The following is a 27,815-nucleotide window of genomic DNA, read 5'->3' on the forward strand; positions in this document are numbered from 1 at the left end:
ACACAATTTCAATTCGAAAAATCTAGTAATATTTTGGTATTATTTTTAAACTATAAGGATATCAAATTTTCACTGAAAAATACGGGAAGACAATTACTTTCTGATCATACATAAAGTAATATGTTTAATAGCAGTTTTCTTCATAATGTAACTCAATTTTTCTGAAACGATATGGAGGACTGTAAAGGGTATATAGTTCGTGACAGTAAACCCGCATTAAAATCACGTGGTTTTGTTTTGGTAGGTCTGTCTGTAAGGTTAATCATAAACAATATTTAAGAAGCTATTAATCAAAGAGTAATTATTTTTTAATTAAAAATGCCTGTCGATCAAAAACGTATTAATGGCCCAGAGGCGTCGTTTCCTTATCACATTTATTCGGATATCACTGACAGAAATGTCAAAATGAAGCATAACCTTATTGAAAGAAGCGATAAACGCACTGACAACGAACTAAGGAAAATTTGTAAGATTTTACACGATACCAATCTTCTAATCTATTATCAAACTTAAATTGTTAATCTAGTTATCATATTGATAAATTCTCTGTTATATTTACAGTTTTGAAAACTGGTGTTATTAGCCAAGCCAAAGGTTCTGCATACATAGAAATGGGAAACACAAAAGTTGTCTGCTCAGTATTCGACCCCAGAGAGGTACCAAACAAAAGTGGCTACTGTGTACAAGGAGAAATCTATTGCGAATTTAAGTTTGCTTCATTTTCATGTGAAAAGCGTAGAATGCATCAACAGAGTGCAGATGAAAAACATTATAGTCTAATCATGCAAAAGGCATTGGAACCAGCAGTCTGCTTAGTAAGTACAATCATAAGTATTTATCATAATTCTATGCTCCATATCATTTTCCACGTATAATTAATATTTTTGCAGCATGAGTTTCCTAATTTTCAAGTAGATGTGTATGCAATGGTCTTAGATAATGCTGGATCTTCATTGGCAGCAGCAATCATGGCAGCTAGCATTGCCTTAGCGAATGCAGGTGTTCCTATGTTTGGCTTAGTTACAGCTTCTACTATGGTAAGTGGAATTAAATATAAGTGGAATTAAATAAGAGATATTGTTTTCTGATAAATTAATGGAATTAACATGCAGGGTATTTATGGCAACAAGTTCTTAGTAGATCCCACGGATATGGAAGAAGTATTGTGTAATACACATCCAGATCAAGAAGATGATTTTAATCATGGGATAGTAACACTTGCTAGTCTTCCTCAACATGGTCAAATTTCAGAGGTATTTTTAGTTGGAAATATTGATACAGACTCAGTTATACATACAACTGACATTCTGACAGAAATCAATAAAGACATCTGCCCTGTGCTGCAACAGTGTTTAGTTAAAACTATTATGAAATTGCATAGCAATTAAAACAATGTACAATTTTTAATGCATTTAAATATATATTTTCACAATAGAAAATTTGTATAATTTTCGTATTTATATATAATCCACGTCTTCTTACAATAACTATTCCATATACAATGTATCAAAATGCAGTTGAAATTTTTTACAAACTCGACGAGCTGCCTAAAGTTTTATATGTATATAAAGTATTAACAATTTCCAGCAACGTAAAAAATAATTGGTTACACTTGGCATTCTCTAAGGAAGAACTAATTCTACGTTCATAATCTTTAAGTTATATAAATATAGATAAGTTAAGAACAAATTTAAAAAGATTGACTATCTCTCGATCAAGGCACTGCACTATATCGAGAAGACACTTCAGTGATCTTTCCATAAAAGAAAAGTTATTTGGATAATTCATGTAGTTGTTTCATAAAAAACTTTAATATGATTTTCGGGATTTACACTATAGAAACTGATAGAACTGTTCTCTGCTGCTTTCAAAGGCAAAACTAGACTTTTTCGTTGAAAGGCGTAACATTAACATATAAAATCAAATCACTGTTTCTTAAAGCTCTTCAGGATCGGGTAGATGTTATCAAATGCTTCGTAAATTTCTTGTCGAACTTTCGCCCCTGTTTGAATATCGATTTGTTAAATTACATTCGCAAAATGATATTTTATGCTAAATACTTACCAGTTAAGACCACTTTTCCTGAGACAAAAATGAGTAATACGATTCTAGGTTTGACCATTCGATATATTAATCCAGGAAAGAGTTCTGGCTCATATGAGGAGAATTGTCCATGAGTGAGCACCAAGCCTTCTAATCTAATTGGAAACTTCACGTCACAACTGCCCACCATATTTTGTATTTTAAAATCTAGGAACTTTGCCTTCATGCAGAATAAATCGTATTAATTGTCATTGTTTAGAAACAATAAAAAATAATAATCAAATATGTACTAACAGGAAATCCAAGCTTCTGAATAATCCTTGCATACTTTCTTGCAGCTAGCCGCGAGTCTTCTTCACTTTTTGCTCCTGTACAAACCATTTTCCCACTACTGAATATCAAGGCAGTAGTTCTTGGCTCTCTTATCCTCATAATAACTGCAGCAAATCTCTTTGGATTATATTCTGCATTTCTTGCATGGAGAGCTATTTTTTTCAAATCTAACTTGCAATTTAAATTAACTGTAGAAACGATATTCCTGCAATTAAACATTAAATGTGATATATCTATTATTATTCATTATAAGTGAAGTTTTTACTCACTGTAGCTGTGGTAAAATTCCTGGATCAGCAGAAGCTGGCGTCATTGGCGTCATAGGACCTGGAGTGGATGGTCCTATTGACGAAGGTGCAATGTGATTGTTATTTTGTACTAATGGAGACATCATGTTTTGCTGGAACATAATAATTCTTTTTTAAAGTAATATTATTACAGCAAACAAATTCAATATTATATTTAATGTTACCGGTGTTTGTGGCTGCATAAGACTCTGTGGCGTTGCAAAAGTGGGTGCAGTTGCATAAGCATGCATTGTTTTTTGAGGCGTTCCGATCATTAGCATACCGCTCTGCATATTTGGACTCATAGTATGTAATTGTTGTAGTTGATATTGTTGTTGTTGTTGCTGAGGTTGTTGCTGTTGTTGTTGTTGTTGCAAGGCATTAGGCAGGATTTGTTGATCCTCCTCTGGTTGATGCAGTGGAGTGCCTATGCTGGGTATACTAAACCCTGGACTCGGTAGCATCTGATCCATTTTCTTCGCTGTCTTTGTACAACACTTGATACAAAAATGTCCTTGACTCGGATGATCTCTACATTAATTTGTTAACCGAAAAATCTTTCAGCATCTGTGGGTTTGAAGAAGAGTTTCATACTCTCGGTAGTACCCATGTTTCAAAAAATAACACTGCATCATATTATAGGTTAGAATTTATACGTTAACGAAACTTTTCTTGTAATTATTGAAAATGGAAATACTATGCTATTTATGGTAAATTAAATTTGAGAAATTATAAATGTGCAACAGCTTTTGTTTCTATTTTTTCGTCATCACCTTCCGCTTGTTTGTTTACAAGTTTGCTTTGAAAACGGCCATAAATTTGCAAATTGTAGTGAGGCGAGCGCGTTGTACAATAGGCATAAAATACTGAAGTTTGGGAGAAGCGAAACCCACAGTTCTTTCGATAACCAATTTCCAGGTCGCAAGTTGATCCATAATGAACATAGTTTCAGAACTCTGTTGATTCAAGTGCGTTTAATATTTTAAAAATATTCGAAGTAAATATACATTGTATTTAAATGTTTACAAGAGCTCGAGTTTAACTATTATAATTAAACTAGAACAAAACTCTTAAATTTGAAAATGTTAATCTAAAATAAATAGTTTTTACAGTATATTTTCCTTCAAACAAGACGAAAGTAATTTCTTTGGTCCATTTCGAAGATTTTCAACATCATATTGAAGCAAATGTTTCTGTTGCATCTGATTGTGAAGAACTCTTTCAAGTATGGATATATCTGTCTGATGTTGAAGTTCCACTTTTAACATATCCTCCTAAAATGAGAAAGTATTGTCGAATATTACTTAATTATATAATAATTAACAATATCACAATAACATAATACTTGCTTCTGAAACTGGTACTTGTTCTAACATCTTCTTCAGTTTAATCTTCTCTTTTTCTAATATTGTTAACAGACTTATCTTTTCAGTATTGTTTCGAATTAAATTCGCTAAAATAATAAGGCCTTCATTGCACTCTCTTTTTACGTCTGTAAAAGTAAAAATGGAATATTACTTAATCTACTTCCATTAAATTAGTTGTATAAAATTTTGAAAGCTTCAACTTGCTCTTCAAGTCCACAGAAAAAGTTTTCATAATTTTTCGCATATCTGTTTTAGTTTCATAAATCATTCTCTGTAAAATAGTCTCATACAGACTTAGCAGAGACACTTTTCGACCAAATTTTTGAATCATTTTTTCTTTGATTTCTAATTCTAAACTCTTATTTTGCGTTTCCATATATTTCAAATCTAATTTTATCCTTTTAAGGTGTGTCTCATTTTTCCTATAAACAATAAATAATTATTTTTAATTAATTACTTTTTAGTTAATTACTTCACATACAACTTTAACTTACTTTCTTTTATCTATTAAATCCAAAGTTTGCTTTTGTAGTTCTCCTACTCTAGCATACAGACTTGATAATTCCTTTTTATTAAAAACTACACAATCCTGAATCTCTGTGACATTTCCAGAATTTGATATGTTTTGCATTTGGTGCATGTTTAGTATAACTGTGACATCAACATCATTTAACTTCTTTTGTTTTTCCACCTAATTAATGTTGAAATAACTCAATTAATAAGCCATTCCAGTTATTTCAAAGAGTGATATATATATGTATCAAATATTTTATAATACTATGAAAGCTTCCAGATCCTCTTGATTACTCTTTAAATTATTCTCAACAATTTTCAAGCTCTTTGTTTCTAGGTCTAATTCTTTATATAACAACTCGATCTCTCTCTGCTCCTCTTTAATTTGCAATTCATGTTCATATCGCTGTGCCCTCATAGTAAATGCCATTTCATACAACTGTTTATCACAACCTGGTGGACAAATATTTTCATCGAACAAAACCTGACCAGCCTCAGAATCTACTGTACTATCAGTTTCATCACTGCTAGTCTCCGACGATTGTGTAGTGTCCTCAGATTCTGAAATTCATAATAATTATAATAATATAATAATAAGAAGAAGAAAGAAGGAGAAACGAAAGAGATAATTAAGAAAGAGGAAATCGGTACCGTCTCTTTCCCTCGCAGCTGTGTATTTTTTCTTGAATATTTTCTGTAGGAAGTCTTGGAACTTGCTTCCAACAATAGCTTTCGCAAATTCAGCAGTAAGATCCTTAATCTTCACGTGCAACTTTCGAATCTCCTCTTCCCTAATCGAGATTCTGCCGTTTGTATTCTGCATCTATTCAAGCAATATTATATCAATAAATTCGTATACTTATCTTTATAGTGATAGTACCTTCGACATTAGTGTAGCTCGCTCATTAGACTTCAAATTAACTTTATCTTCGAGAACAAATTCTGTTGCTTCACACTCCCTAAGAATGATAAATTCTTCATAAAGCGTCAACAAATGCAAGTTCATATAAGTGCTCTGGTATATAACATCAAGCCTATATTCTTCCAATTCGTCCAATTCGTGTTCTATTTGCTTATAACTCTCTTCGATATGTCGCAAAATGCAATCCTGTTCATATAGTTTACGCCACATCCTTGTGCGCTTCATTTCTTTTTCCCATAACGTCTGAACAGCATCGCTTATATTCAAATTCCGTATTAAATCAATTTGTGTGGACACTTGACCTTTGATTTTCATCTTTGATGATGACAAAATGGTGGAAAAACTTTCAATCTCATCTGTTGTGGTTGTTTTCTCATCGCAAAGCAACACTTCATACTCCAAGTCGTACTTATCCACTGGTACATCTATGCTCTGAGACTGCCTCTGTCGTTTCATTTGTTGCACTTGTTCTGTCATTGATACATACTTCTCGAGCTAAAAAAATGATATTGGAAGCAGATAAATTATTCATAGTTCAGTATGATCATAAACAGCAATAGTATTAACTGACGTTAAGCTTCAGTTCAGGAAATTCAGTATCAACATTTAATATTGGTACATGCGGCATAGGTTTTACACTTTTATTAGGAATTTCTGCTTGGATTTTTCTCAGCATCTGTATTAATGCAAGGACTTCTGATTGTAGTTTTTGCTTCTTCAATCTGATTTCGTTCAACTTTCCATTGAAGTCTTCTCGCAGATAATGAAGCTATAAAGGATAATTTACTTGCATGTTAATTGCTGCATGTTAATTGCTGCATGTTACAAATTCTCCGATTTGTACCTTACGCCTGCAATCTAGAAGCTGCTTGTACTTCAATACAGTTGTCTGTTTCTTCATTTTAATATTAAAACCTGTGCTTGTCTTTAGATTATATTCACCAATGTCTTTCTCTGTTTTTTCAATGAAGACTGCATCCTCCATACGACTTTTGGCTAAATTTGGCTTCCTCGAATATAATCTTTGCCACTAAAAATAATGGTATATTATTTTTATTACGGTATTTTTCATTGTGTGGTTATGGTTTACTTCTTTCTGTCTTCGAATCATGCTAGCTTTCTTCTCTTTGTACTTCAAAAGCATCTGATTGATCTGAATTCCTAATCCAGAAGTTAAATCACTATAATCTTCGGCTAAAAGACCCTCCAAGTATTGTATTTCCTCGTCATCCATATCTTCTTCAATGTCTTCGATTTCTCCCTCTTGTGCTCTATAGTTAAATAATAAAATAATTAATAATTACAAAATTTATTTTTTTAAAGTTATACTTGTCTGTATGGTGATGCTCTTCAAATTGTTTCACTGTTTCTATTTGTTTTAATGTGGTGTCAATATTCAGTTTTAATTCTCTGAGGGAGTGTACTTCTTTATCTTCATTCCTAATTTAAAATTATATATTTCAATAAGTGTAATGCACTGTAATAAAGATAAACAATTATAATAATGCTCACAATATACTGCGCACTGCAAAAGGCAAATGTGTAATAGGTGTAACAAAATGGTCCATCAGTTTCTCCAATTCCAATTTACTTTTATCAAATTGAAATTCTAGCTTTCTCTGTGTTAAAGAGATTTGTTCTTTCAAGTATTGCTCTAAATCCTCTGTAATTCTAGGGTCCAACTCGAAATGCGATATTTGTTGAGACGGCAAAAGCTTTCTGTTTCTAATTTGATGAAGTAATATATTATAAAATAATAATTTCACGTAAATGTTATCAGGAACAAAGTCCAATAAACCTGTTCATAATTTGGACATATTCTTCTACTAAGCCGCGTATAATTCGTAAAACCTCTTCTTTCTTCTTTTCAGCGGTAGAGATTATTCGATTCTGCTCCAGTTGTGTAATTATCTCTTCTAAGCTTGGATGATCATCTTCCATGTCTTCAATATTTTGGAGCTGTATTCATAAACACAATTAAGATATATTGTTAATGTAAAGATATTAGTCTCAAAGGTATCAATTATTTACTAGAGGTAAGGAGTCCTCTGCGACAGGTATTTCTATGCTTTCATCCTCGGCGTCAGAGTTAATTGTAAAAGCAAATATGTTTCCATCATAACCACTCGTCAGCAGCATTTTCTTGTCATAGCTTAATAACATCTTGGATATGCGTCCATTATAATAATCATGTATGGGAAGAATCCAGTAGTCTGAAAAGTCCAATGGGTCTTCCATATTCATCCTGCATACGTGAAGTTCTCCATATTGCGTTCCCAAAAACAAGTATTTCTTGTTATCGCTTGAAAACAAAAGCAATATTAATTTGAAGTAAATTTTCCTTTCTAGAATATTTTTACATTGTCGTACTAGAAGAAGCAATTGTATATCTCCACGTCTTCCGCGTTTTTAATTATTCTGCTTTTGATTGGTTTGGTGTCCCTAATTCTCCCAGACAGTGGACGAGGGTATATGTAAACGTATCCTGCATCAAAACCACTCACAAACAACCAAACATTGTTGTCAATACCATATTCTATTACTGAGATTTTATTTGGAATTTCTGGAATGTAGATTTCTGGCAGGGTTATCTTCATATCATCAAATTCAGCTATAATAAAAATTGAACATAATAATACGAATGAAATTAGTAATTTGATTTTAATCAAATTAGAAATAAATCATTACTAAGGTATGTTTCTTCATCAATCACCATATGCGGGTTCTCTTTCATTAACTGCTCCAGTTCTCTCTTCTTTTCTGCGATTTTCATCTGTTTCTCTTCTTCGAATTCTCTTTTTACCTTTTCTCTCTGTATCAAAGACTTCACTGACTCAAATTTGAATTTTGCTGATTTGCATTTAACTAATTCATAAGAAGTAGTTGTATATGACTGAGGTGTGATGGGTAACTGTACTTCCATGAAATCTCCTTCAAGACACCCAACTAACAAAGTTGCTTTCTGGTCATATTAAATGATATAAAATTATTTACAATATTTAAATAAATTAATTGGGTCTGTATATTTACCTCTTGTGCATTCCACGTCATACAAGTAGCAGGCGAAGGAACCTTTACATAGCCAATAGGTATGATTTGTGGATAAGTATCAGTGGATTGCATGTTGAATACAAAAATAGTAGCATCTTCGCTGCCCGTTACCAGCAAATTGCACGAAACATTGTAATACATTAAAGTAATTGGCATGGAATGTGCTTTTATACATTGAATTAGTCTTGTATAATCTCCTTTTATATTGTTCTCGACCACAGCTGCCTTTATTGCTATTGTTATCATTCTAATAATACCACTTCGAAACGCGCACACGATTGTAGAACCTGTTCTTTCGACCTAAATATTTTAAGACTGTTAAGAATTTTTTTAGTATTTTAAATATGAAAAAAGGCAATATTCACCTTGCATGGAAGCCAAACTACTTGACTGCCACTATCACGAAATCTGTGACCAACTATTAATTTTTTTTCAATGTCATTATAAACATGCAGTTGACCACTTTCATCAATTGTAGCAATGTATGGTCCCCAATCTGCTATGTCCATGTCGACTATGGGACCAGCATGGCACCTAAATATCTTCGTTTGTACTTGGTCTTTTTTACTTGTAGAAAGATCAAGCAGCCATAATCCACCATTTGCATCCTGCCAAATATAATTTCTGTAAACAGGACTAATAAACACTTTTGTCATGCAACATCTTTACCTGAGCATACCACATTGTTTTCTCTGGTTCATTTCGTTCTTGTTTCTGGATACTCATGAGCATCGCATCTTTTTGAAAATGTGTCTCTTCTTCTGTAATATGGAATTCATATATTGGTTGCAATTCGAGGAACGGTTCTTCTTGGGGGAGATCCGCATGGTCAATAGTATCATAAAACCAAAATCTTATCCATCCATCCAATCCTGTACAAGATGAATGCTGACAATTACAATTTACCTTGCAGCTACTTTGCTAATTAAATTTAAATGAAGTTTGAAACATTACCAACTGATATAAGTTCACCACCGATGAATTCAAATTGAGTAATATAATTCATGTGTGCTGGCTCTGCATTTTTTCTAGATGCTTCGAGTTTAATTAAATTTTCATTCCATAATAATATATTACCCCATTCACAACCCGAAATTATCTAAAATATGCAAAACCATATTTCTTAACATATTATATTATTTTAATACATATGTAGTATTAATTATGATTTCTCACTGTTTCATTGGGCATTGGAAGAATTGCTATGACATCAGAAATTTCTGTATTCCCAAATTTACCAGTTTGCCCTTTCAATTTCAATCCAGTGAAGGTTCTGGCTACTTTCCAAACTTTGATATGTCCTATTCCACTTGATGTCAATTGCCCAGGAACATATTTAGAGAAAGTTACATTGTACACATCTTGTACATGTGATTTACATTGCAAAATGATTGTTAACTCTTTCCAATTCCAAATAGAGATGTAATAATCAGGTTCGCCGCCTTGGGAAACCAGTAGTAAACCATCAGGACTGTAATTAGAATATTTAATTATATTTGAATAAAATATCATTTTTTAATATTTATAGCAGGTTTATCTACCTGTAAGCCAAGTGGAAGTAACGTTTTGTTGTCCCTCCTTCCAAGATAGTTACAATTTTCATAGATGGCCACTTGTATATAATTATTACTGGATTCGTGCCATTTTCTGCTACAGCAAAATGTTCTTTCTTTGGATTTTTCTATAAATTATAAGATTAGTAAATTCATGAATTCATAAATACTTATTTAAAAAAGACATATACTCACAGCTATGTGACCAATACCACCACCCAAAATACTTCTTCTGAACGTCATTGTATTTTCTATTACGTTGAAAAAATGAATTAAATTTCCAGACGTAAAGGCAACAGTATCTTTATCAACCACACACAAATTGAAGTACTTCTTACAATCGTACGCATAAGAATAGCTATTCAATGTTAAGGAATTATACATTTAATGTAAATAAAGGATTTATTTTTTAATTCAGGATACAAAAGTTCCAGAAAATCCTGTGGTATGGTCCCATGTTCAGGTTTTCTGGCAAGAGACGAATATTCTTCGACGAACTCCCAATCAATTTTTTCTTTAGGAGTTTCATTGTCCTTTCCATATTTAGAATCAGTTTCATTATCAATACTTTCTCCTGTATGACTTTTAAATTCATCTTTACCACCGTCAGCCATGTTGTTTTTGTGAATCAATCTCAAAACATCAACGTATTGCGAAATTTACGAAAAGTCAAATACAAGCGTTTTTTTGAGTTTTCTTTAATTTACATGTTTATATATTAATTGGTTGATAAATTTCTGCATCATACAATTTTCTCTCTGTAGCATCCCGCGGCTCGGAAAACACGTAAAGACACGTTAAAGAGCAGTGACAATGATTTTTTCTCGACCCTCATTGGTTGGACGATCTTAATGTGGAGAAATTCGGAAAATGGTGACGTTAGAGGGGCGTCGTTAAAGAGCACATCGAAATCGCGATACTACGAAGGAGAAACTGTGATATGAGATATGGATGTGACTAACATTGTCTTGACAATCCAGGGGTGGCAACAAATGGCATTCAATCTCATGTATCCGTGTTGTTAAGCGACTGTCAAATAAATACGAATCTCAATTGTAACAAAGTAATTTAATCATGGTGAGTAATTAATGAGGTATTGATACCAAATACACTTCCTTTCACTGTTTATTTGCATTACCATAAGTTATATCTCCTCGACACAACTTGTCAGTTTCATTAGCGGAAAGCTGTCGCAAAAATTTTAAAACAACCCCAAATTCGATCACAGATTCGCTTCATTCTTATTCAAAACAGAGCTGGGAAAACCAGGTTAGCTAAATGGTACATGAACTTTGATGACGACGAGAAACAGAAATTGATAGAGGATGTCCATGCTGTGGTGACTGTTCGAGATGCCAAACACACCAACTTTGTTGAAGTAATATTGTTATATCAATTTACAAGTTATTGTGAGATACCAAATCTTCTATATTTCAGTTTCGTAACTTCAAGATTGTATATAGAAGATACGCAGGTTTATATTTCTGCATTTGCGTCGATGTCAATGACAATAATTTATGCTACTTAGAAGCGATACATAATTTTGTCGAGGTATTAAATGAGTACTTCCATAATGTATGTGAATTGGATCTGGTTTTCAACTTCTATAAGGTATGCTTGCATTTTAAACTTCTAACAAATACAAGTAATTGTCATAATGAACATTTTTTTACAGGTATACACAGTTGTAGATGAAATGTTTTTAGCAGGGGAGATAAGGGAGACGAGTCAAACAAAAGTACTGAAGCAGCTTTTGATGTTAAACTCGTTAGAATAAAGTTATTCCATTTACTTTGTTGCATTAATTGAACACTTCATAAAAATATAAAAAATAAACTATATTATGACGAAATATCTAATGAATTCGCATTCGTATCGTCGAATATGATTATTTAATTATATAATGAAGTGGAAACAATATTTCAGTATGGTTTATTAAAATTTCGAAATCGATTAGCAGTATTTTTAAGATACTCGCATATCAAATTATTTTCATCTATCAATCGATTGTTCGATTTCAATTAATCGAAGCACGATAATCGATTCATCGATGATTCAAGTTTTGCGATATTACAACACGCCCTACTATCGATATTTTTGAAAGGATCGATTCTTAAATATCACATGTATATATATTCTAGTATGTCTAGGTGTCCTTAGCAAATCAATTGTACATTATGGTTTATGAAAATTTGTGATCGATTAGTATTTTTAAACATCTCACGTATCGAATTTTTTCTCATCTATGAATCGATAGTTGAATTACATTTGAATTACGTAGTCGAGGTAATCTGTGATTCGAGTTATCGAGATTTGCGATATGGTACATAACAACGCGAGCTTTATTGAAGTGCATGACTTTGATGGGCGAAAAATTTCGATTTTATGTGTAAATAATTAACAATCCATGTAAACTTCAAATTAGTTTTTCTTGTTTTATTGATAAGCAATGATTGATTCATCAGCACGCGTCTGCCCATCAGAGATACTCGAATCACGTTGATAGTGTTTATATAAATTATTATCACTATTTATTTCATATTGATTTTTTTTATTGCTCTAGCGTTATTAACAATCTGTGAAGTGTTCCTTTTCTTATGGTACACATAATGTGGAGAAACTAACCTTTTTAAATAAAGAAATAATGATACATAGAAGTTTCCTGTTACAATGGATTCTGGTGGTGATATTTACGATCACTATTATTTACTTAAAGTTGAAATTAAATTTGCTGGAGGATCACTACAAATTATTGCGTACGCGTGATTATAGAGAATGTAATTTTACGAATTTCTAACGTAAAGAGCATCGTCCTTTTAATATTTCATTCTGTTAAAGGTGATGGAATAACATAGGTATCGTATCGTACTTCCAGACAATGCCATCACACAAGATCAAAACAGTATTCAAACTGGAGTTGACAGCAGCCAGCGATCTTACAAATCGTTGTCTTTCGATGATGTTGTTATCATCTACAACAGGGTACCAAAAACAGCATCAACCAGTTTTGTAGGTTTGGTCTATGATCTGTGCAAACAAAACAAATATCATGTTTTACACATTAATGTTACCAACAATATGCACACTCTCACTCTTCCCAATCAGGTAATGTTATATCTTTATATCTTATTCATTTAATTCTGCACAGAATCATTTTAATTATCTATTTGAAATTGCAGATTCAATTTGCAAATAATATAAGTGAATGGACTGCAAAAAAGCCAGCATTTTATCATGGACATGTGGCATTTTTAAATTTTGAAAAGTGAGTAAAGAAAGGCACTTATTGTTTGTGATGTGTATGTTTTCTTATTGTCTTAAATTCAGTATTGTATTTTAAGGTTTGGCGCGAAGCAAATGCCTTTGTATATAAATCTCCTGAGAAAACCTTTAGATAGGTTTGTTTCTTATTATTATTTTTTAAGATATGGAGACAATTTTAGACCACATTTAATCAGGAAAAAACATGGGGATACAAAGGTTAGTGTGCATCATTTATGATTACACTAGATATACATAGCAAATAGCAATAGTTTTGTTATATTTCTAGACATTCGATGATTGTATAGATGCTGGCCAGCCAGATTGTGATCCAAATAACATGTGGTTACAAATACCTTTTTTATGTGGTCATGACCCTGCATGTTGGTAAGATTTAACAACATATTATAATAACAATAATTTTTTACCAATATTTAAATAAATACTATTTAACAGGGAAATTGGAAATAGTTGGGCACTGGAAGAAGCAAAGAGAAATTTACAGAAACATTATCTCCTTGTGGGAGTCACAGAGGAATTAACGGAATTTATTGAAATTTTACAGATTGTGCTTCCACGTTTTTTCAAAGGAGCCTACAATTCTTTTTTACACAGTAAGAAAGAAAATATTCAATAAATCTCGCTTGCTACGTAAAATGTTTACAATTCATAATATTCCAGATAACAAATCACACTTGCGTCAGACTACACAGAAAATCAATCCACGACCGGAGACGGTAGATAAGATACAGAAATCTGTTGTCTGGAAAATGGAGAATGAATTGTACAATTTCGCTCTGACGCATTTCCATGCCGTGAAGAAACGTTTGATAAATGCCTCTCCGCAAGACGCGAATCAACGATTTATGTACGAAAAAATACGACCAAAATAAATTTAGTTTCTTAAATCAATAGAGTTTTTTATCGTGTCTTTGTATGAAAATATAAAATTATCTAAAATGAGGAAAAATTCATTTGTAAAACTGTAAAACAATGAGATATTTTATTGATTTGGTTTCATATTCAACGAAGTAAAGGAACATTCACACAGGTTTCAAAGCAAACATGTAAACAGGATACAATCCACGTGGAAATTTGTGTTGCAGTTCTTCTTTCACACAAACTAAATTTGATTTCTGGAATATATGGTATAATTGTGATAAAGGACGTGTTACAGAAGAATCTTTATAATCGATTTCCAAATGTTTGGTGCTAGTTACATTCTCCTTGACTACTATTATACCGTTAGATTTTAAACCCATCCTACAAAAATTATATTTAATAGTTACTTAGATATTTGAATATTGAATATGAAGTACTTACGAACAGTTTTTAAAGAATTGTACTAAATCATCATCTTTCAAATGACCCAGAACCCATTGACACCAAATGACATCGTATTTCTTGCCGGTGAAGCGAAAGTTTTGGAGTCCTTCAAATGTTACTGAATTAACTAAATGCCTTTTATATAGTTAACAGCACCAATTAAAAATTACCAATGGGGTAGTAGCTGCCAATTTTCAAAGAATAGTTTTTCAAGTATGTTTTAGCAGCCTCTAGAAATTTTGAATTTTGTTCCACTAAATCGACGTATTTGAAATGATTTAACAATAAATTCTTAGTTATCCTTCCTATGCCTGCACCACAGTCCAATGCATATGTTTTTGATGGCGCACACTTTGACTGAAATTAAACAATACAATTACTATAGTATTGGTTTACTAATAATTATACAATGTTTAGATTATCATACCTCAAATAGAGCCTTTAAAAACACTGTAGATCCCTTAATATCAGTTTGGGAGATAAATCCAAAACCTCCAAGCATACCATCTACAGTTGGTGGAATGTGCTCCCAATATTTGGCAGCCGCAGTATAAAATTCATTTTCTTCATTTCCATCCTCTTCTCTTTCCATTATTAACGTTATTATAGTTACTATTAAGTTAAGAATTTAATAACTAGGAAATAAGATGAAATATGCTGAAAATATGCCATGTGTTTCACTAGCAGAACAATTATTATATATACTTCATTCTATATTTGTTGATATATTTATTCCAGTATGAAATTTTTATTTCACTGAAAATTTCGTAATAAAGCCCTTCTTTATTATTTTTATATCACATATTAAATTTCAAGTAAACATAATTGTAAATATACTAGTATCGATGATCAATATTTTATCGATAATCGCCTTCTACTATCGATATTTTCTAAAATCTCGATACTAAAATGTCGATCGATGTATTTAAATATTTACATGTTCTAATGTGTCGAGATATCGATAGTGAATCGATTATCGTTTCCAGAAGCTATCTTAAACAAAAATAGATAAATAATAAAATATATGAACAATATTACGAACGAAAAAGCTGTTCTTGGTTTCAGTATTTACGTAGAGAACATTAAAGTGAAATCATTTGACTATAATGAAAATCCATACTATGGCATAACTGTACGCACTCATTCGTCAGTTTGGTTAGGATAAAATCGATGTTAGTCGTTAGCGACCACTTCATCTGGAGTCATGGCAGAAGTGAGTCTTTATGATTCAACAATTTGTAGATTGTGTGCGGAAGACAATGGAAATGGAGAATTGCTTTACATAGGAGACAACGACGATCCGGATTTGAGTTCCATGGTGAATCGGTATTTGCCGCTCAAGGTACGAGCTTCAAAATATCAGTCTTTAACTTGACTTCCTGCTTTTTGTATAAATACTACACGAATCAAATGTTCAATGTTTCCTTTTAATACTTTCCGCGTAACTTCGTATATTTGTTTGTTTTACGAAAATTTGTTGCTCTGTGAACAAGTTCATCGGTGTTTCCATGAAGAATTTACTCGGAGACAGAGTGTTTTACACGACAATGATTGATTCAGTTGTATCGATGAATTATTAAAGCGCTTATGTTACTCATCACCATTTTAACATCTCTATCAGCGTTGTTGCAAGTTTCTGTGTCGGTTTGTCGATTAAAAGACAGCTCGCACAGAGGAACATAAAGTTTTGGAGTATAAACTGCAATTCGTGAGATCGTAGGCACACAAGTGCGTAGTTATAAAAATTTGATATTTTATTTTAAGGTTATGATACTGTAAGATAATATTTCTTAGTCATACTTACAACTATTTTCATATTCAAGATCCAAGATGATGGCAAATTACCACGCACCATATGCCCCGGTTGTAACATACAATTGGAGGCAACAATTCAGTTCTTCGAGCTATTGGTCGATGGTCAAAGGAAAATCCGTGAGATGTGGAAGCATCAGGTAGAACAACAGCGTAAAGCTGAACGGGAACGATTTCGTGCTGGAAAAGATACTCCGGAAGCAGTTGCAGATACGTTGGAATTAGATAACATTTCGCAATACAATGAAAAGGATCAGTTCGAGCAGCAAATTATAATAAAAAGTATTATTTTAGATAATATTTTAATTAATTTAACTGTTGGAGAGATTGTGAACTACTGTTTATTTTAATTTGTTGTAGTAATGCCAGATGGTTCTATGTATGCTGCAGAGCATGAAATGAGTTTGCAAATGGAGGGATTGAGTAAACCAAAAAGGAAGAGGGGGCGACCACCGAAAACTCACATAGAAAGCATATCCATGGTTTGTATAATATTTTTGATCTACAGCTATTTTAAGAAGCACTCTTGTCATGAATTGTGAGCAGTTTTTAAATTTACATTTAGGAATTAGCAAAGGGGGAGGTGGCAGAAGGTGGGAGTCAAGAAGAGGAGGATAAACAAGAAGAGGAGGTAGATGAGATCGACGGAGACGGGAGGCGTCGTAGGAAGCGTAAAGTTCCAAAAAGGTATTTATCAGAAACCAGATAAACTAATGTAACTGCTGCCGTTGTTATAAGAGAGTATAAAATGGCTTAGATACATGGAAGCAGTTCAGGGCAAGGAATTAGAGAGAATATACAAGGAGGAGGGAGTAATTGATGAAGAGGACGACGAAGAGCCGGATAATTTTGAGGACTCGGAAGAGCAACTGAATATGTCTGTTCCCGATAGTCAAGAAGGTAAGAAACGATGAGACACTTAATTAAGGTATTTATTCAATAAACTTTCGCCTAATGCAGAGATAATTGGTCATTTGGAATCCAAAGAGGGGAAGGATTTAGGGGAGTTAATTATAGTAAATCGAGGAAGAGGACGAGGTCGACCGAAAGTACGTCGTAGAAAAAATAAATTCACGTGCCAGCTTTGTGGCCGAGGCTTTTTACAACGGAGCAGATACATTATACATAAGTAAATAATTACGTTTGTAGATATTATTACAGTACTTGATTTAAATGACTAAAATACTTTTTACGTATAGGAGTTTCCATAAAGGAATAAAGTACGAGTGTTCAGATTGTAAGAAGTTATTCACAAATAAGGAAAATTTAAGTTTGCACCAGAAAGCAAATCACCACGATGGTTGTAGTCAGAGCATCGAGCAAAATGTCCAAGAGGCAAAATTAAAATCTCCATCATCCGAAGAGGTTCATAGGGTTGAAAACACTCTTGAATCTCCTTCCCCTGAAGAACCAAATATAAGTAAATTATCAGACACATCTGACCATGCCCAAAAGCTTTTCTCATGCGAACAGTGCGACAAATCCTTTGAATCCATACAGGATTACGACTCGCACACAAAACTAGACCACCAGTGCGAGAAGTTGTTTCTTTGTACAGTTTGCAATAAGAATTTCGTACAACAATCTGCTTTGAAGGTTCACATGCTGATACACGAAGTGAGTAACACAAAATTTAAATATTCTTTTATATAGGCACACGATAACTAGTTGTTGTTACTCAGAGAAATAAATTGGAAAAAGAATACCCGTGCGACATTTGTGGAAAAGTTCTGAATCATCCTAGCTCGGTAGTCTACCACAAAGAGGCAGAACATAATAATGGCCGTCGATTTGTCTGCAACAAGTGTGGCAAAAGTTTCAAGCACAAGCAACTACTGCAACGTCACCAGCTGGTGCACTCGGACGATCGACCATACATTTGTAAATCTTGTAATGCCAGCTTTAAAACGAAAGCGAACTTGATCAACCACCAGTCGACACACACCGGCGAGAAGAAGTACTTTTGTGAAATTTGTGGACAACAGTTTGCTCATAAAACTAGCCTCACGTTGCATTACAGGTAGAATGTTTTTAGAAGCTTGCATAAATGAATAAATAAATAAATAAATAAATAATGTTGTGTTTAGGTGGCACACAGGTCACAAGCCGTACACTTGCGAGGTATGCCACAAAAGTTTCTCGCAGAATGGAAATCTGCAAGAGCATATGCGAATACATACGGGAGAGAAACCGTACTGTTGCGACTATTGCGGAAGAAAATTTACAACTTCTTCACAGTTTAAACTTCATGTCAAACGACACACTGGGGAGCGACCTTGGAAGTGTGAATTCTGCGCAAAATGTTTCTTGCACAAAGACACTTGGAAATGTCATGTACGCAGACACAAAGGGGAACGCCCTTTCCAATGTGCTCACTGTAATCGTGGGTTCACAGAACAGTGGGCCTTGAAAAAGCACCTACGTCTTCATACTGGTATGTTTCGTGTTAATTTCCGATTTTATGATGCGTTATCATTAACCGGAAATTTACTTAACAGGAGAGAAACCGTATTCCTGCGACGTATGCGGGAAAGCTTTCGCTGACTGCTCAAATCTCACAAAGCATAAAAAGGTGCACAGAGAGAACAAAATTTCCACAATTGGTGAGGTCGAAGGCTCACCAATTGGAGAAGTCTGGCAAATTCTGCCGAGTTCCCAGGAGTCTGACGAACATTCGTTGACCGACCAAATGGCTCAAGTCATCACGACGGATGATGCATCGGGTGATGGTATCCAGCAAATCATTTACGTGTCGTACCAGGATCCTGATGATCCTAATCAGTCTCGGACTTTACATTTTGGTAAAAATATTAATTAAGCTTTAAGGAAACTTTTTTTAAATTAATACACACAATAAATGTAATTTACTTATGATTTAGTTGATGCCGGCATGATAAGGAACAAAGAAGAAAAGGTAAACGCTAATCAGTCGTTACCTAACATAAATGTTGAAAGTACCGAAATGTTGTCGAACGCTGCTCACAATAACGGTAGTAGCAATTCAAGTGAACGAATGAATGTGGAACTTTCGGAATCTGATCTTCAATTGCAGGTAAGATTATGACGTTAAGTATTTAATCAAATCGGAATATTAGATACAAACAGTGTATTTGCAGATCACAGACGAAGAAGGCAATCCGATTCCCCTTTCGATACAAGATGCCCGACAACTTCTATCTCAGAGCCAGTTTGTCAATCAACTTAGTAACAGCCAAGAGATTAGAGTTCATCCTGGAGTGATCTCAGATGACTTAACAGCGCCATTGAGTGTTCATGTTAATCAAGGTTCTGACATGAAGAACGTTGACATTACGAACGCAGAGGAAGTAAAAATAAAGAATATTTCGAACGTGCAAACGGATGCGGAAGCAATTGTGAAAGCATTAGAGGTAATATTATTGGAAGTCTAGGTTCTGATAACAAATAGGCAATTTTGTAGACTTTTTGATGATGTATCTTTGATAGTACTATGGACATTGAAATATATTTAAACTGATACAATTAATTATCTGCAATAGGACGAGAGTACAGATGCGAATGCAGTTGCAACAATCAATCAAATGGAAGAATCTGAGCAATCGGGAATCACAGAAAATGAGCAAGCAATCGAATTCACCACGCAAGACGGCCAAAAAGTTCGTTTAGTCACTTCTTATCACGTGGACCCAATACAATTAGCCTCTGAATACCTGACTATTGTATAAACAAAAACGTACAACCGTATAATTCTTTTTTCGTAAGTATTATCGTTCATACAGATACGATTAATCAGTTGTAAAGGAAAACGTTTTTGTTTTTAAGAATTGTAGAATACAAATAGCAACTAATAAATCAACTAATTCGTTTGAAATGGTTATACATAGGTTCCCAATAATTCGTATGCCTTCAAAATGTTTTTTATTTTTGCTAGCTTTTATAACAACTCTTACGTACAAAACTCTTATATCGTTGTTGCTGGCTGTTTGAAACACTAGCTGAAGATTGTACTGTACAATTGTCCGATAGAGTGCATTTATGTTTGATGATTTATGGAAATGTCGTTGATTGCCGGGAAACTATGCCGTTTGCAAAGTTCATATATCTTCGGCAAGTGCGCATGATTCTCAACAGCGTAATCGTTCTTTAACAATTCCGCTTTTAGGGATGAACCAACTATGTCTTTGTATCCGACTAATTTCGTTCCAACTTTCAAAGTGTTCACCCAGATTATGTTCTTTAAATGTAGAATTACCTAAAAACAAAATGTTATATTATTTCTCATTCGGAAGAACTATGTATACTTTTAAAATATGATTTACCGTTCCTGTAATATAAGATCTTTCGTCAACATTGTCCTTGAACCACTGGAACACAGCATCAGTCGCGCACCGACTCCAAACATATTCCTCATCGTGTGGAGCTATGCCAGTTACAATTACTTCGGTCACTTGTGCTGGGTATTTCCGAAAATGTTCCGGCATGTGTAACAATCTATATACCTGTCGCAAGTTAAAAGTTCATTATGTTGTGTTTGACCGAATCATGTACTATTATATGTGATATATTACCGTACATTTACATTATTCAGGATAACTCCATTGTCGATGCATTTTACGTTAGCATACTTTGACTGGTCGGTCCTGCCTTCTTCCGCAATGCTTAAAATTTCTACTCTTTTATAACTATCTACTGGTTCCTCTAGACCGCATATGTCACCCACGTTCACTGATTCACATCTTCTTCTATAAATAATATGTTTAATCAATTTTTGGTACTCGAAATTGGTGTTGGATGGTGCAATTAAAAAAATCAATTGATATACAAACCTGTTGTCCATTGACGAGTAATACTTTTGAATTTTTACAATAATTGCCATATATTCCACATTTGAGAGTTCTACTTCCTCCGACGTACCAAATTTAATGTACGATATAATCCTAGCGCTAATCTGTGTGACGTTGTGTATGCTGACTAATCTGAACTTCACTTCATCGTTTCTATTACAACCGAAACAAATAATTATAGAGAATAGACGAAACTAAAATGAAAACTTTTAATTTTGGCTTACACTCCAATATCTATCGTTGGTAAATCCATTTCCGGAATGATTGTGTGTCTCAGCATGCAAGAATAATCCATGTAACAAAATCCCCACAACTTTATGTTGTTACATAAAGCATAGTTCTCCTTTTTTTTTTCTAAACTATCACGAACATGCTGAAAAATGTTAGAAATACTCACTAAGATAACACGTAAACGGCAAATTCAATTTTTCTATTGCTTTTTATGCGTACCTCAATGTTTTCCAACATATTCTGAGGAATTATAATGTTCATACGACGCATTAAATTGATTACACTCAAAAACTGTATATCGCTGTTTTCATCGACTATGATAGTTACATTGCACCCTGATTTCTCCTGGAAGAGATTGGACAAAATAATGGGATTTAGTAAAATGATACCTAACTGTCTTTTAAAAAGTAGCATACCTTTTGTAAACTGTTAAAAAGTGTTGAGAACCGAAAGTTAAATTGGGTCATAAAACGTAGCGAGATAGAATAGTGTATCAACCAGTCCGCATTTGTCACGTTTAGATCTGACAAAACTTCATCTGTACATATTAAAATTGGATATGAACCACTTATGCAAGCGTCCCAACATTGCTTAATTCCTGTGTCAAACAATTTTAGATTAAATACGCTGTATACATCTACACGATAATATAATGAACACATCTACGTACCTTGCAAAGAAATAAGATTCATATCTTCGTGTGCTAAGAGAACGTCTTTATTGTTCAATTTCAAAAATTCCTGCAGTGTTTTAGCCTCATCACTATTTATACAAACCACCACGGTTCTCAAATTGCAGGGTATATTGCTAACCAGATCTGAAAGACACGTTCTCTACTATCCACATGGAGCAGAATTATTTGAAACATTTAAAAATAACATAAGTTTACCTAAAACTTTATTAGCTTTGCTTTTTGTATTGACTATATACATTTTCGGGCGCACAGACTTGAAAATTGTGGCTTCTATGAAAGATGCTATGCATATATATGGACAGTCCATTAAAGCGATTGCGAATTTTTTTAATTTAGATGTCCAATGTTTAGCGGTTGCTATGATTTGTAATGTTGCATTCATATCTTTTAGTTCTCTGTTGCAAATGATTTTGTGCTTTTTCAATAACTTGCTTATCTAAAGAAAAGTGAATTTTATATTATTCATGAACAAGCATAAATACTGTTATAGTAGAATAATAAATATTTACAGAATCGAAGTATCTATCCAGGATGACGTCAATGTCTTCCAAAATGAAATGTTGTAGATTTTCGAAATTTACTAATTTTTTGTTTCGATCTATGAAGCGAGCCAAAAATCTTGGTGTAGACACCAAAACCTGACACCCATTGTACATTTCAGCCTGAAAAGTTATCGAATTATTATTAATTGATTATTTTATTCATTGTTAGAACTTTAGAACTTTACATACCGCTAAGGATCTCTCTGATTTTCCATTAAATGCAGCTACAGATCTTATGGTTCTGTAGTTTTGGAAAAACTCTGTGCACAAATAGTGAACTTCCAATACTTTAGGAGTTGATGAACATAATATTAATGCAACTGGAGACACACCTTGAGGAAACTATATCGAATTATAAACTATTTAATAAGGATGTTTTGATCATTAGTGGACCATAATTATGAACACTTAAACACGTTAATATTATTACACTTGGTTTTGAAGCCAACAGTCCAGAAACGGCAAGTCCACATGCAAAAGTTTTCCCAGATTGTGCCGATCCAATTGCTATCACATCTAAACCATTTTTGACCGCAGGTAAAATGTAAGATTGAATCTTTCTCGGCCTCGAAGATTTAACTAATGATGTCCAAGCCTTGGACATAATTTTATGTTACTTTTAAGTAATTCAATCATGATATTATTATAAAATTATACCTTATGTATTTCAGCAGGAAGTTGTAGATCAGAAATGCTACATAAAGGTTCATATTTAATTTCTCCATAAATTAGTACTTTCTCCTTCTCCCTTGTATTATCAAGTAGCTGATTCCTCATTTTACACTTCCTTATTCTTTCCACATAATCATAAATAATAATAATTTAAAACAAAGTTAGAATACTGTTCTTTTTGTATGAACAACAAACCTTTCTTCCTGTACATTATTTCTATCTTGTTCCTTGTGCTCCTTTGAAACGTTTATATAGAATATAACTTCATCGTTAACTACTTCTTTTTTTAATTTTTCGTGGTTTAAAGGATTTAGTAGAAATTTCATTGTATCTATACAAAAATTAAATAATTATTGTAGTTATATCATAGACTGTAATGTATTAATTTAGGGAATAAAAAATGTATACCTTTTGGCAAATAAGTGGCAGCATTATTAAGACACAAAGCTTTGCTTAATCTTATTATAGTGCCCCTGATATTGAGATAAAATTCACCGTACTTCCTACCATGTGTATCGAATGCTAAATGATCAAAGTAAATTGTACTGGATGCAGCTAATAATTTATTTGTGTACTCGATTGCTGATTTATCCCATTCGTCCAAAAGTCTTTAGGTAGACACAGAAAGCGTTATTAGTGTTTAGAAAATAAAATCATAATTATACAACTTCAACTAAACTTACAAAAGAGAAGTATCTCCTTGTGAGTTAAATTGTAAAACAGTAGGTAAAACATTGTATAAACCAACAGTGTAAGTTAAATATTCTTCTTGAATTAAATTAGCCGAATACATGTAAAAATCATATTTCTGCAATATGACTACTATTCCATAATCTGGCAAGAAAACATGATACTCTGTGTTTGTGGTATTTAAAATGTTGCTGATAATCCCACGGCACAACCAAGCAGGAAGATCAACATTCTTATTAAGTTTGTCATGTGTTATAATTGTCTATAAATAATAAGAAATTAAGAAAACATTGATCTGTTCTAAATTAACAGAAAATAATAATAATTGATAATATATAAATTTATACTGTTGTTTTTAACTTACATCTCCAATGTTTGGTTTGGTGTGTTCCGTGTTTACTTTAAATAATCTTCTCTTTTCTAATACTATTAATTTTTTGTTAATTAAGTTTAATTTTCTCTCGTAATCGTTTTTTTCGAAAATTCTTATCATGTACGGCGTTAGAATGTTTGTTGCTGTAACTGCGATTGCCGTGGGAGGCAAAATATCTGTAAACAAGAAAATCCATGGCGTTATTATTTCATACGATTGAATTCGTACCAAAAATGTTAAAAACAAAAATTAAACCTCTGCTTTCGACGCTATCAGTTATCATTTTAGTATTTTTGTTATAAATAGAGTCACAGATATAAATAAAAATAAAATAGGCAAAGTGAAAAAATATATACAACTCGCGATATCACGTTGCCAAAAGTGATGAAGGAACTAAAGAACATGACAAACAGTAGAGATGGAATTTTGGAAATTAGAGTGAGAGGATCTTTCGTCTTTATTGTTGCCTAACATTTTTAGGCACCTTTCCGGTATTCACATATATTTGTATTCGATTTTGAAAATAGAAAAAGGAAAGTGTATCCTTCTAAAAGAAGATAAATTTGTCTCCGTATGCTCAGGCATAGCTGCAATTATTCTTAAATTCATTTCACTGACAGTATTTTTTCTTTTTTTTTCTTTATATTGACAGAACGGAACTCACCCTCGTCATATGCTCATGGGGAATTTGGTTATTTTTAAAGTTATTTCACAATAATTAATAATTAATTGACTTTAACTTTAAGTCATTTCGACTGGTTTTATAGTTAACAAAAAGTAAAAGATCAACAAAATACATATAATGTTTAATTTTTAAGATATTTCTGGAAACTGCTTTTATAAGACATTAAAAAATATTTACGTATATTACATTACGTTTTCTTGAACAGTTGTCGTTTATTTTGTCGTTTATCGTCGAACCTGTCGTTTATTTTGTTATTATCCTAATTTTACCATAATTAATGTTTTTCGTTAGTATAGCGGCAAAACGCTGAAACCGTTAGCCAAAATTACCAACGGTCGATTTTGGCTAACAGTTTGAGCGTTTTGCCACTGCAACAATTGGCGCTGTACGGACCCCGAACGGAGCTTTTATGTTTCGCCACGAGAGGCGCTGTTTGCAGTAATTGTTTTTACTCCGTCGGTCACGTTGCCCAACAGTTTGAGCGTTTTGCCACTGGACGAATTGGCGCTGTACGGACCTCGAAAAAAGCTTCGAGGTTTCGCCGAAAGAGGCGCTACTTGCAAGAAATATGATTAATAAGAAGTACGATTAATTACAGTAATAAATGTGAAAATAATTATCTTACAATGCAGGAGAAATTCTTGATAGATTTAACGAAACATCTTTTCTGCTTACATTTGACTCAATTTTTTTTTTATACTTTTAATTCATACTTATGCATAGACTCGAAAGACACATTAATACAAATGTTTCAGTTATATTTCCACTAATATCGTATACTCGCAAAACAGCGAGAAAACAAAAGAAATAAACAGCTTGCAGTAAACACAATTTTCTTTCCAATGGATTTTAACAATATATCTCAACGAAAGATATATATAGATATAGATAGATTATATATAATAATATAGATTTAGAAATTTATGTTCTTTCTTTTATCTGATTATTTTATCCGATTGATCCAGATTCGTGGAATATTTGACAACATAATACGACGATGCTCGTCGTTGTTTCCCCGAATGTACGAAAATACGGTAAGCAAGTAAAATCAAGTGATTTAGGGTACATCGTAAACTCGTGAAAAACAAGAGGGCCACGCAACCGTTCGGTTCAAATTTCTAAGAAACATTTCGCAACGCTCCCGGAACGATAAAAATGTACAGAGCAAATACACAGCCGATCGTATCGGAGTACGTTATTTCTCCGGAGATGTTACTCGGCCACGCTTTAATATTTAAAATAAACCTACCGAAACCCAAAAAAATAACTAATTCACATTTCCTTATACCGACGAAAAGACTGTATTTATTTAAGCCCCCCCCCCCCCTCCGACATTTAGATGACAACGCATGTTCGAACAAAGAAGACAGAATCCTCGACGATTTCACAATTTCAAACAATTTTCAAAACAAACGCAACGCAAGACCGACGGCCGAAATTCGACGGCTAGGCGTGGGTGTTGATTTCACAACAAATAAACAACGCAGGTAACCGGGTCAACCTCGCTTTAACCTCGACCGCGGATGTATGTTCCGGCAACCCTAATCTACCCGACAGATAAGATATATTCTTAGAAATCATTGTCATGGGACGCTCGTTGCCCTATATATGCATTCTAGGTTCATCGTCGTGTCCAGTCGCCCGTAAAAGCTATCCGTGGAAGCACGGCAAACATACAACGTGTCTCATAGTTACGAAACGCCGCAAAAGATGCTGCTGCTAACCGTTCTCCTAATTACGGTCGCATCCGGCGCAAGGGCCGACGGTGGCGCTGACGGCGTTCTGCCGAACGAGAGCAGCAATTTCCACGGATTCGTGTCGTCGCCGCCGAGCAGAGCGAAATTATGTCAATTACGGGTGAACAGAGACTGCGGCGGCATAATATACGAGCCGCAGAGCATCGAGGGCCATAAAGGATTCCCGGATTCGCCTAGGAGCCCTGCGGACGGCCAGATCGCCAGCGCGAACAACGAGCGTTTCAGCAAGCTGAACGAGTACGGGAAAGATCGTTGGACGAGCATCGATTTTCCGACGTTGAGCCGCTACGACGACAGCAGCGTCTACTTCAATTTCAATTGGACGATGACCGCGCCGCATTCCACCGACAGCATTCGGGTGTTCGTCAGCAACGAGCATTACAACACGGAGGAGCCACTGTCGAGGAAACACTTGGACCTGAATCCGATCTGCAAGGTGGATTTCCACGGGCAACGTCCGCCGAGGGATTTGTCGTTGGCTTGCCCGATCACCGAGGAGAAGTTCGAGGAGCTGAAGGGCCTCCGGGAATTGCTGATGCTGAGCATATGGGACATCAATGACACGGTGAACGCGTTCTACCAGGTCGTCGATCTTCTTCCGATACCGGAGAGCGTGACCTTCGACAGCATTCAGAGGAGGAGCAAGGATGTCGCGGATGTCGTTTGAACTGATATCGTTGATGGATGGAGTTTTGGGTGTATAACCTAGTCCGTAGGTGTGATGAACGTTTTACGTAGGGTATGGTGGATCAACCTCTTTGTACTCGGAACAGATTCTGCGAAAAATTCGTTATACAGAATTGGATCGAAATAAAAATCGTTGCTGGGAAATTTTATGGGAATTAACGAATGTAAGATTTTGTGTTTTTCTTCATGCATT

The 27,815-nt window shown here is 33.9% G+C and overlaps 9 protein-coding genes across 20 annotated transcripts; 5 read left to right on the forward strand and 4 right to left on the reverse strand.

Moving 5' to 3' along the window:
• Nucleotides 1–37: 37 nt before the first annotated feature.
• On the forward strand, nucleotides 38–1,439 carry LOC117226976 (exosome complex component MTR3). The gene is made up of 4 exons (XM_033481803.2): nucleotides 38–466; nucleotides 562–815; nucleotides 891–1,037; nucleotides 1,113–1,439. The coding sequence occupies exons 1-4, from the start codon at nucleotides 319–321 to the stop codon at nucleotides 1,386–1,388; spliced, it is 825 nt and encodes a 274-aa protein (XP_033337694.1). The 5' UTR covers nucleotides 38–318; the 3' UTR covers nucleotides 1,389–1,439.
• A 353-nt stretch (nucleotides 1,440–1,792) lies between these two features.
• Tbp (TATA binding protein) lies at nucleotides 1,793–3,509 on the reverse strand. The gene is made up of 5 exons (XM_033481802.2): nucleotides 2,849–3,509; nucleotides 2,646–2,776; nucleotides 2,338–2,581; nucleotides 2,065–2,263; nucleotides 1,793–2,002 (listed from the first exon to the last, which is right to left on the reverse strand). Exons 1-5 carry the CDS (start codon nucleotides 3,134–3,136, stop codon nucleotides 1,926–1,928), a joined length of 939 nt encoding a protein of 312 aa, XP_033337693.1. The 5' UTR covers nucleotides 3,137–3,509; the 3' UTR covers nucleotides 1,793–1,925.
• Nucleotides 3,510–3,618: 109 nt separating this feature from the next.
• On the reverse strand, nucleotides 3,619–10,843 carry LOC117226970 (cilia- and flagella-associated protein 44). The gene is made up of 24 exons (XM_033481784.2): nucleotides 10,493–10,843; nucleotides 10,265–10,427; nucleotides 10,058–10,197; nucleotides 9,693–9,987; nucleotides 9,471–9,615; nucleotides 9,186–9,388; nucleotides 8,882–9,124; nucleotides 8,496–8,816; nucleotides 8,154–8,427; nucleotides 7,836–8,076; nucleotides 7,497–7,767; nucleotides 7,264–7,424; nucleotides 6,978–7,190; nucleotides 6,795–6,905; nucleotides 6,556–6,736; nucleotides 6,310–6,495; nucleotides 6,037–6,234; nucleotides 5,424–5,960; nucleotides 5,195–5,366; nucleotides 4,809–5,104; nucleotides 4,525–4,721; nucleotides 4,235–4,452; nucleotides 4,013–4,155; nucleotides 3,619–3,937 (listed from the first exon to the last, which is right to left on the reverse strand). Exons 1-24 carry the CDS (start codon nucleotides 10,681–10,683, stop codon nucleotides 3,770–3,772), a joined length of 5,268 nt encoding a protein of 1,755 aa, XP_033337675.2. The 5' UTR covers nucleotides 10,684–10,843; the 3' UTR covers nucleotides 3,619–3,769.
• On the forward strand, nucleotides 10,838–11,921 carry AP-2sigma (adaptor protein complex 2, sigma subunit). 2 transcript variants are annotated; one of them, XM_076522129.1, is made up of 4 exons: nucleotides 10,838–11,146; nucleotides 11,324–11,447; nucleotides 11,507–11,680; nucleotides 11,745–11,921. In XM_076522129.1, exons 2-4 carry the CDS (start codon nucleotides 11,355–11,357, stop codon nucleotides 11,844–11,846), a joined length of 369 nt encoding a protein of 122 aa, XP_076378244.1. In that variant the 5' UTR covers nucleotides 10,838–11,146; nucleotides 11,324–11,354; the 3' UTR covers nucleotides 11,847–11,921. The 2 variants fall into 2 exon arrangements, with proteins under 2 accessions (XP_076378244.1, XP_033337698.1); XM_033481807.2 differs by having other exon boundaries at nucleotides 10,843–11,146; nucleotides 11,298–11,447.
• Nucleotides 11,922–12,189: 268 nt separating this feature from the next.
• Nucleotides 12,190–14,242, forward strand: LOC117226973 (Heparan sulfate 2-O-sulfotransferase). Of its 6 annotated transcripts, none has more exons than XM_033481797.2 (8): nucleotides 12,202–12,355; nucleotides 12,633–12,846; nucleotides 12,945–13,174; nucleotides 13,249–13,334; nucleotides 13,411–13,549; nucleotides 13,620–13,717; nucleotides 13,787–13,944; nucleotides 14,012–14,242. In XM_033481797.2, exons 2-8 carry the CDS (start codon nucleotides 12,714–12,716, stop codon nucleotides 14,221–14,223), a joined length of 1,056 nt encoding a protein of 351 aa, XP_033337688.1. In that variant the 5' UTR covers nucleotides 12,202–12,355; nucleotides 12,633–12,713; the 3' UTR covers nucleotides 14,224–14,242. The 6 variants fall into 6 exon arrangements, with proteins under 6 accessions (XP_033337686.1, XP_033337688.1, XP_033337692.1 ...); XM_033481798.2 differs by lacking the exon at nucleotides 12,202–12,355 and adding an exon at nucleotides 12,378–12,392; XM_033481795.2 differs by lacking the exon at nucleotides 12,633–12,846 and having other exon boundaries at nucleotides 12,190–12,392.
• On the reverse strand, nucleotides 13,829–15,547 carry Ntmt (N-terminal methyltransferase). The gene is made up of 4 exons (XM_033481805.2): nucleotides 15,084–15,547; nucleotides 14,827–15,013; nucleotides 14,654–14,762; nucleotides 13,829–14,593 (listed from the first exon to the last, which is right to left on the reverse strand). The coding sequence occupies exons 1-4, from the start codon at nucleotides 15,246–15,248 to the stop codon at nucleotides 14,374–14,376; spliced, it is 681 nt and encodes a 226-aa protein (XP_033337696.1). The 5' UTR covers nucleotides 15,249–15,547; the 3' UTR covers nucleotides 13,829–14,373.
• A 101-nt stretch (nucleotides 15,548–15,648) lies between these two features.
• On the forward strand, nucleotides 15,649–20,318 carry LOC117226972 (uncharacterized). Of its 2 annotated transcripts, none has more exons than XM_076522128.1 (13): nucleotides 15,649–15,998; nucleotides 16,480–16,750; nucleotides 16,829–16,950; nucleotides 17,034–17,155; nucleotides 17,226–17,368; nucleotides 17,456–17,597; nucleotides 17,668–18,085; nucleotides 18,151–18,488; nucleotides 18,556–18,902; nucleotides 18,967–19,269; nucleotides 19,348–19,520; nucleotides 19,585–19,857; nucleotides 19,987–20,318. In XM_076522128.1, exons 1-13 carry the CDS (start codon nucleotides 15,861–15,863, stop codon nucleotides 20,170–20,172), a joined length of 2,976 nt encoding a protein of 991 aa, XP_076378243.1. In that variant the 5' UTR covers nucleotides 15,649–15,860; the 3' UTR covers nucleotides 20,173–20,318. The 2 variants fall into 2 exon arrangements, with proteins under 2 accessions (XP_076378243.1, XP_033337683.2); XM_033481792.2 differs by having other exon boundaries at nucleotides 15,650–15,998; nucleotides 17,429–17,597.
• Nucleotides 20,319–20,342: 24 nt separating this feature from the next.
• On the reverse strand, nucleotides 20,343–25,493 carry LOC117226971 (putative ATP-dependent RNA helicase TDRD12). Of its 5 annotated transcripts, none has more exons than XM_076522125.1 (18): nucleotides 25,370–25,493; nucleotides 24,485–24,669; nucleotides 24,114–24,382; nucleotides 23,839–24,038; nucleotides 23,626–23,761; nucleotides 23,416–23,551; nucleotides 23,189–23,353; nucleotides 22,948–23,100; nucleotides 22,726–22,878; nucleotides 22,412–22,652; nucleotides 22,193–22,339; nucleotides 21,939–22,120; nucleotides 21,742–21,867; nucleotides 21,516–21,664; nucleotides 21,274–21,444; nucleotides 21,021–21,189; nucleotides 20,767–20,946; nucleotides 20,343–20,699 (listed from the first exon to the last, which is right to left on the reverse strand). In XM_076522125.1, exons 2-18 carry the CDS (start codon nucleotides 24,611–24,613, stop codon nucleotides 20,481–20,483), a joined length of 2,925 nt encoding a protein of 974 aa, XP_076378240.1. In that variant the 5' UTR covers nucleotides 24,614–24,669; nucleotides 25,370–25,493; the 3' UTR covers nucleotides 20,343–20,480. The 5 variants fall into 5 exon arrangements, with proteins under 5 accessions (XP_076378240.1, XP_076378241.1, XP_076378242.1 ...); XM_076522126.1 differs by having other exon boundaries at nucleotides 25,356–25,472; XM_076522127.1 differs by having other exon boundaries at nucleotides 25,365–25,466.
• Nucleotides 25,494–26,888: 1,395 nt separating this feature from the next.
• LOC117226881 (AA10 family lytic polysaccharide monooxygenase CBP21) lies at nucleotides 26,889–27,602 on the forward strand. The gene has a single exon (XM_033481649.2). The coding sequence runs from the start codon at nucleotides 26,889–26,891 to the stop codon at nucleotides 27,600–27,602; it is 714 nt and encodes a 237-aa protein (XP_033337540.2).
• The last annotated feature ends 213 nt before the right edge of the window (nucleotides 27,603–27,815 follow it).

Source organism: Megalopta genalis, chromosome 5 (assembly GCF_051020955.1).
Source record: "Megalopta genalis isolate 19385.01 chromosome 5, iyMegGena1_principal, whole genome shotgun sequence".
Lineage (NCBI taxonomy): Eukaryota > Metazoa > Arthropoda > Insecta > Hymenoptera > Halictidae > Megalopta > Megalopta genalis.

Coding starts and splice junctions, on each gene's coding strand:
- LOC117226970 (XM_033481784.2), bottom strand. CDS start 10,683: ATGGCTGACGGTGGTAAAGATGAATTTAAAAGTCATACAGGAGAAAGT. Junction 8,077..8,153: donor TGATGAAGAAACATACCTTA/GTAATGATTTAT, acceptor TTTTTATTATAG/CTGAATTTGATGATATGAAG. Junction 4,453..4,524: donor GATTTAATAGATAAAAGAAA/GTAAGTTAAAGT, acceptor TATTGTTTATAG/GAAAAATGAGACACACCTTA.
- LOC117226976 (XM_033481803.2), top strand. CDS start 319: ATGCCTGTCGATCAAAAACGTATTAATGGCCCAGAGGCGTCGTTTCCT. Junction 467..561: donor CAACGAACTAAGGAAAATTT/GTAAGATTTTAC, acceptor TTATATTTACAG/TTTTGAAAACTGGTGTTATT. Junction 1,038..1,112: donor TAGTTACAGCTTCTACTATG/GTAAGTGGAATT, acceptor ATTAACATGCAG/GGTATTTATGGCAACAAGTT.
- AP-2sigma (XM_033481807.2), top strand. Junction 11,448..11,506: donor AACACACCAACTTTGTTGAA/GTAATATTGTTA, acceptor TCTATATTTCAG/TTTCGTAACTTCAAGATTGT. Junction 11,681..11,744: donor TGGTTTTCAACTTCTATAAG/GTATGCTTGCAT, acceptor ATTTTTTTACAG/GTATACACAGTTGTAGATGA.
- LOC117226971 (XM_033481786.2), bottom strand. CDS start 24,776: ATGATAACTGATAGCGTCGAAAGCAGAG. Junction 23,101..23,188: donor TGTTGGCTTCAAAACCAAGT/GTAATAATATTA, acceptor AATTCGATATAG/TTTCCTCAAGGTGTGTCTCC. Junction 22,653..22,725: donor TGGATAGATACTTCGATTCT/GTAAATATTTAT, acceptor ACTTTTCTTTAG/ATAAGCAAGTTATTGAAAAA.
- LOC117226973 (XM_033481795.2), top strand. CDS start 12,254: ATGAAAATTTGTGATCGATTAGTATTTTTAAACATCTCACGTATCGAA. Junction 12,393..12,944: donor TTATCGAGATTTGCGATATG/GTACATAACAAC, acceptor TCGTACTTCCAG/ACAATGCCATCACACAAGAT. Junction 13,718..13,786: donor GGTCATGACCCTGCATGTTG/GTAAGATTTAAC, acceptor ACTATTTAACAG/GGAAATTGGAAATAGTTGGG.
- LOC117226881 (XM_033481649.2), top strand. CDS start 26,889: ATGCTGCTGCTAACCGTTCTCCTAATTACGGTCGCATCCGGCGCAAGG.
- LOC117226972 (XM_033481792.2), top strand. CDS start 15,861: ATGGCAGAAGTGAGTCTTTATGATTCAACAATTTGTAGATTGTGTGCG. Junction 16,951..17,033: donor ACATAGAAAGCATATCCATG/GTTTGTATAATA, acceptor ATTTACATTTAG/GAATTAGCAAAGGGGGAGGT. Junction 18,903..18,966: donor GCACCTACGTCTTCATACTG/GTATGTTTCGTG, acceptor TTTACTTAACAG/GAGAGAAACCGTATTCCTGC.
- Ntmt (XM_033481805.2), bottom strand. CDS start 15,248: ATGGAAAGAGAAGAGGATGGAAATGAAGAAAATGAATTTTATACTGCG. Junction 15,014..15,083: donor TTTTAAAGGCTCTATTTGAG/GTATGATAATCT, acceptor GTTTAATTTCAG/TCAAAGTGTGCGCCATCAAA. Junction 14,594..14,653: donor CAATTCTTTAAAAACTGTTC/GTAAGTACTTCA, acceptor TAATTTTTGTAG/GATGGGTTTAAAATCTAACG.
- Tbp (XM_033481802.2), bottom strand. CDS start 3,136: ATGGATCAGATGCTACCGAGTCCAGGGTTTAGTATACCCAGCATAGGC. Junction 2,264..2,337: donor TTCAGAAGCTTGGATTTCCT/GTTAGTACATAT, acceptor TTCTGCATGAAG/GCAAAGTTCCTAGATTTTAA. Junction 2,003..2,064: donor AGGAAAAGTGGTCTTAACTG/GTAAGTATTTAG, acceptor ATATTCAAACAG/GGGCGAAAGTTCGACAAGAA.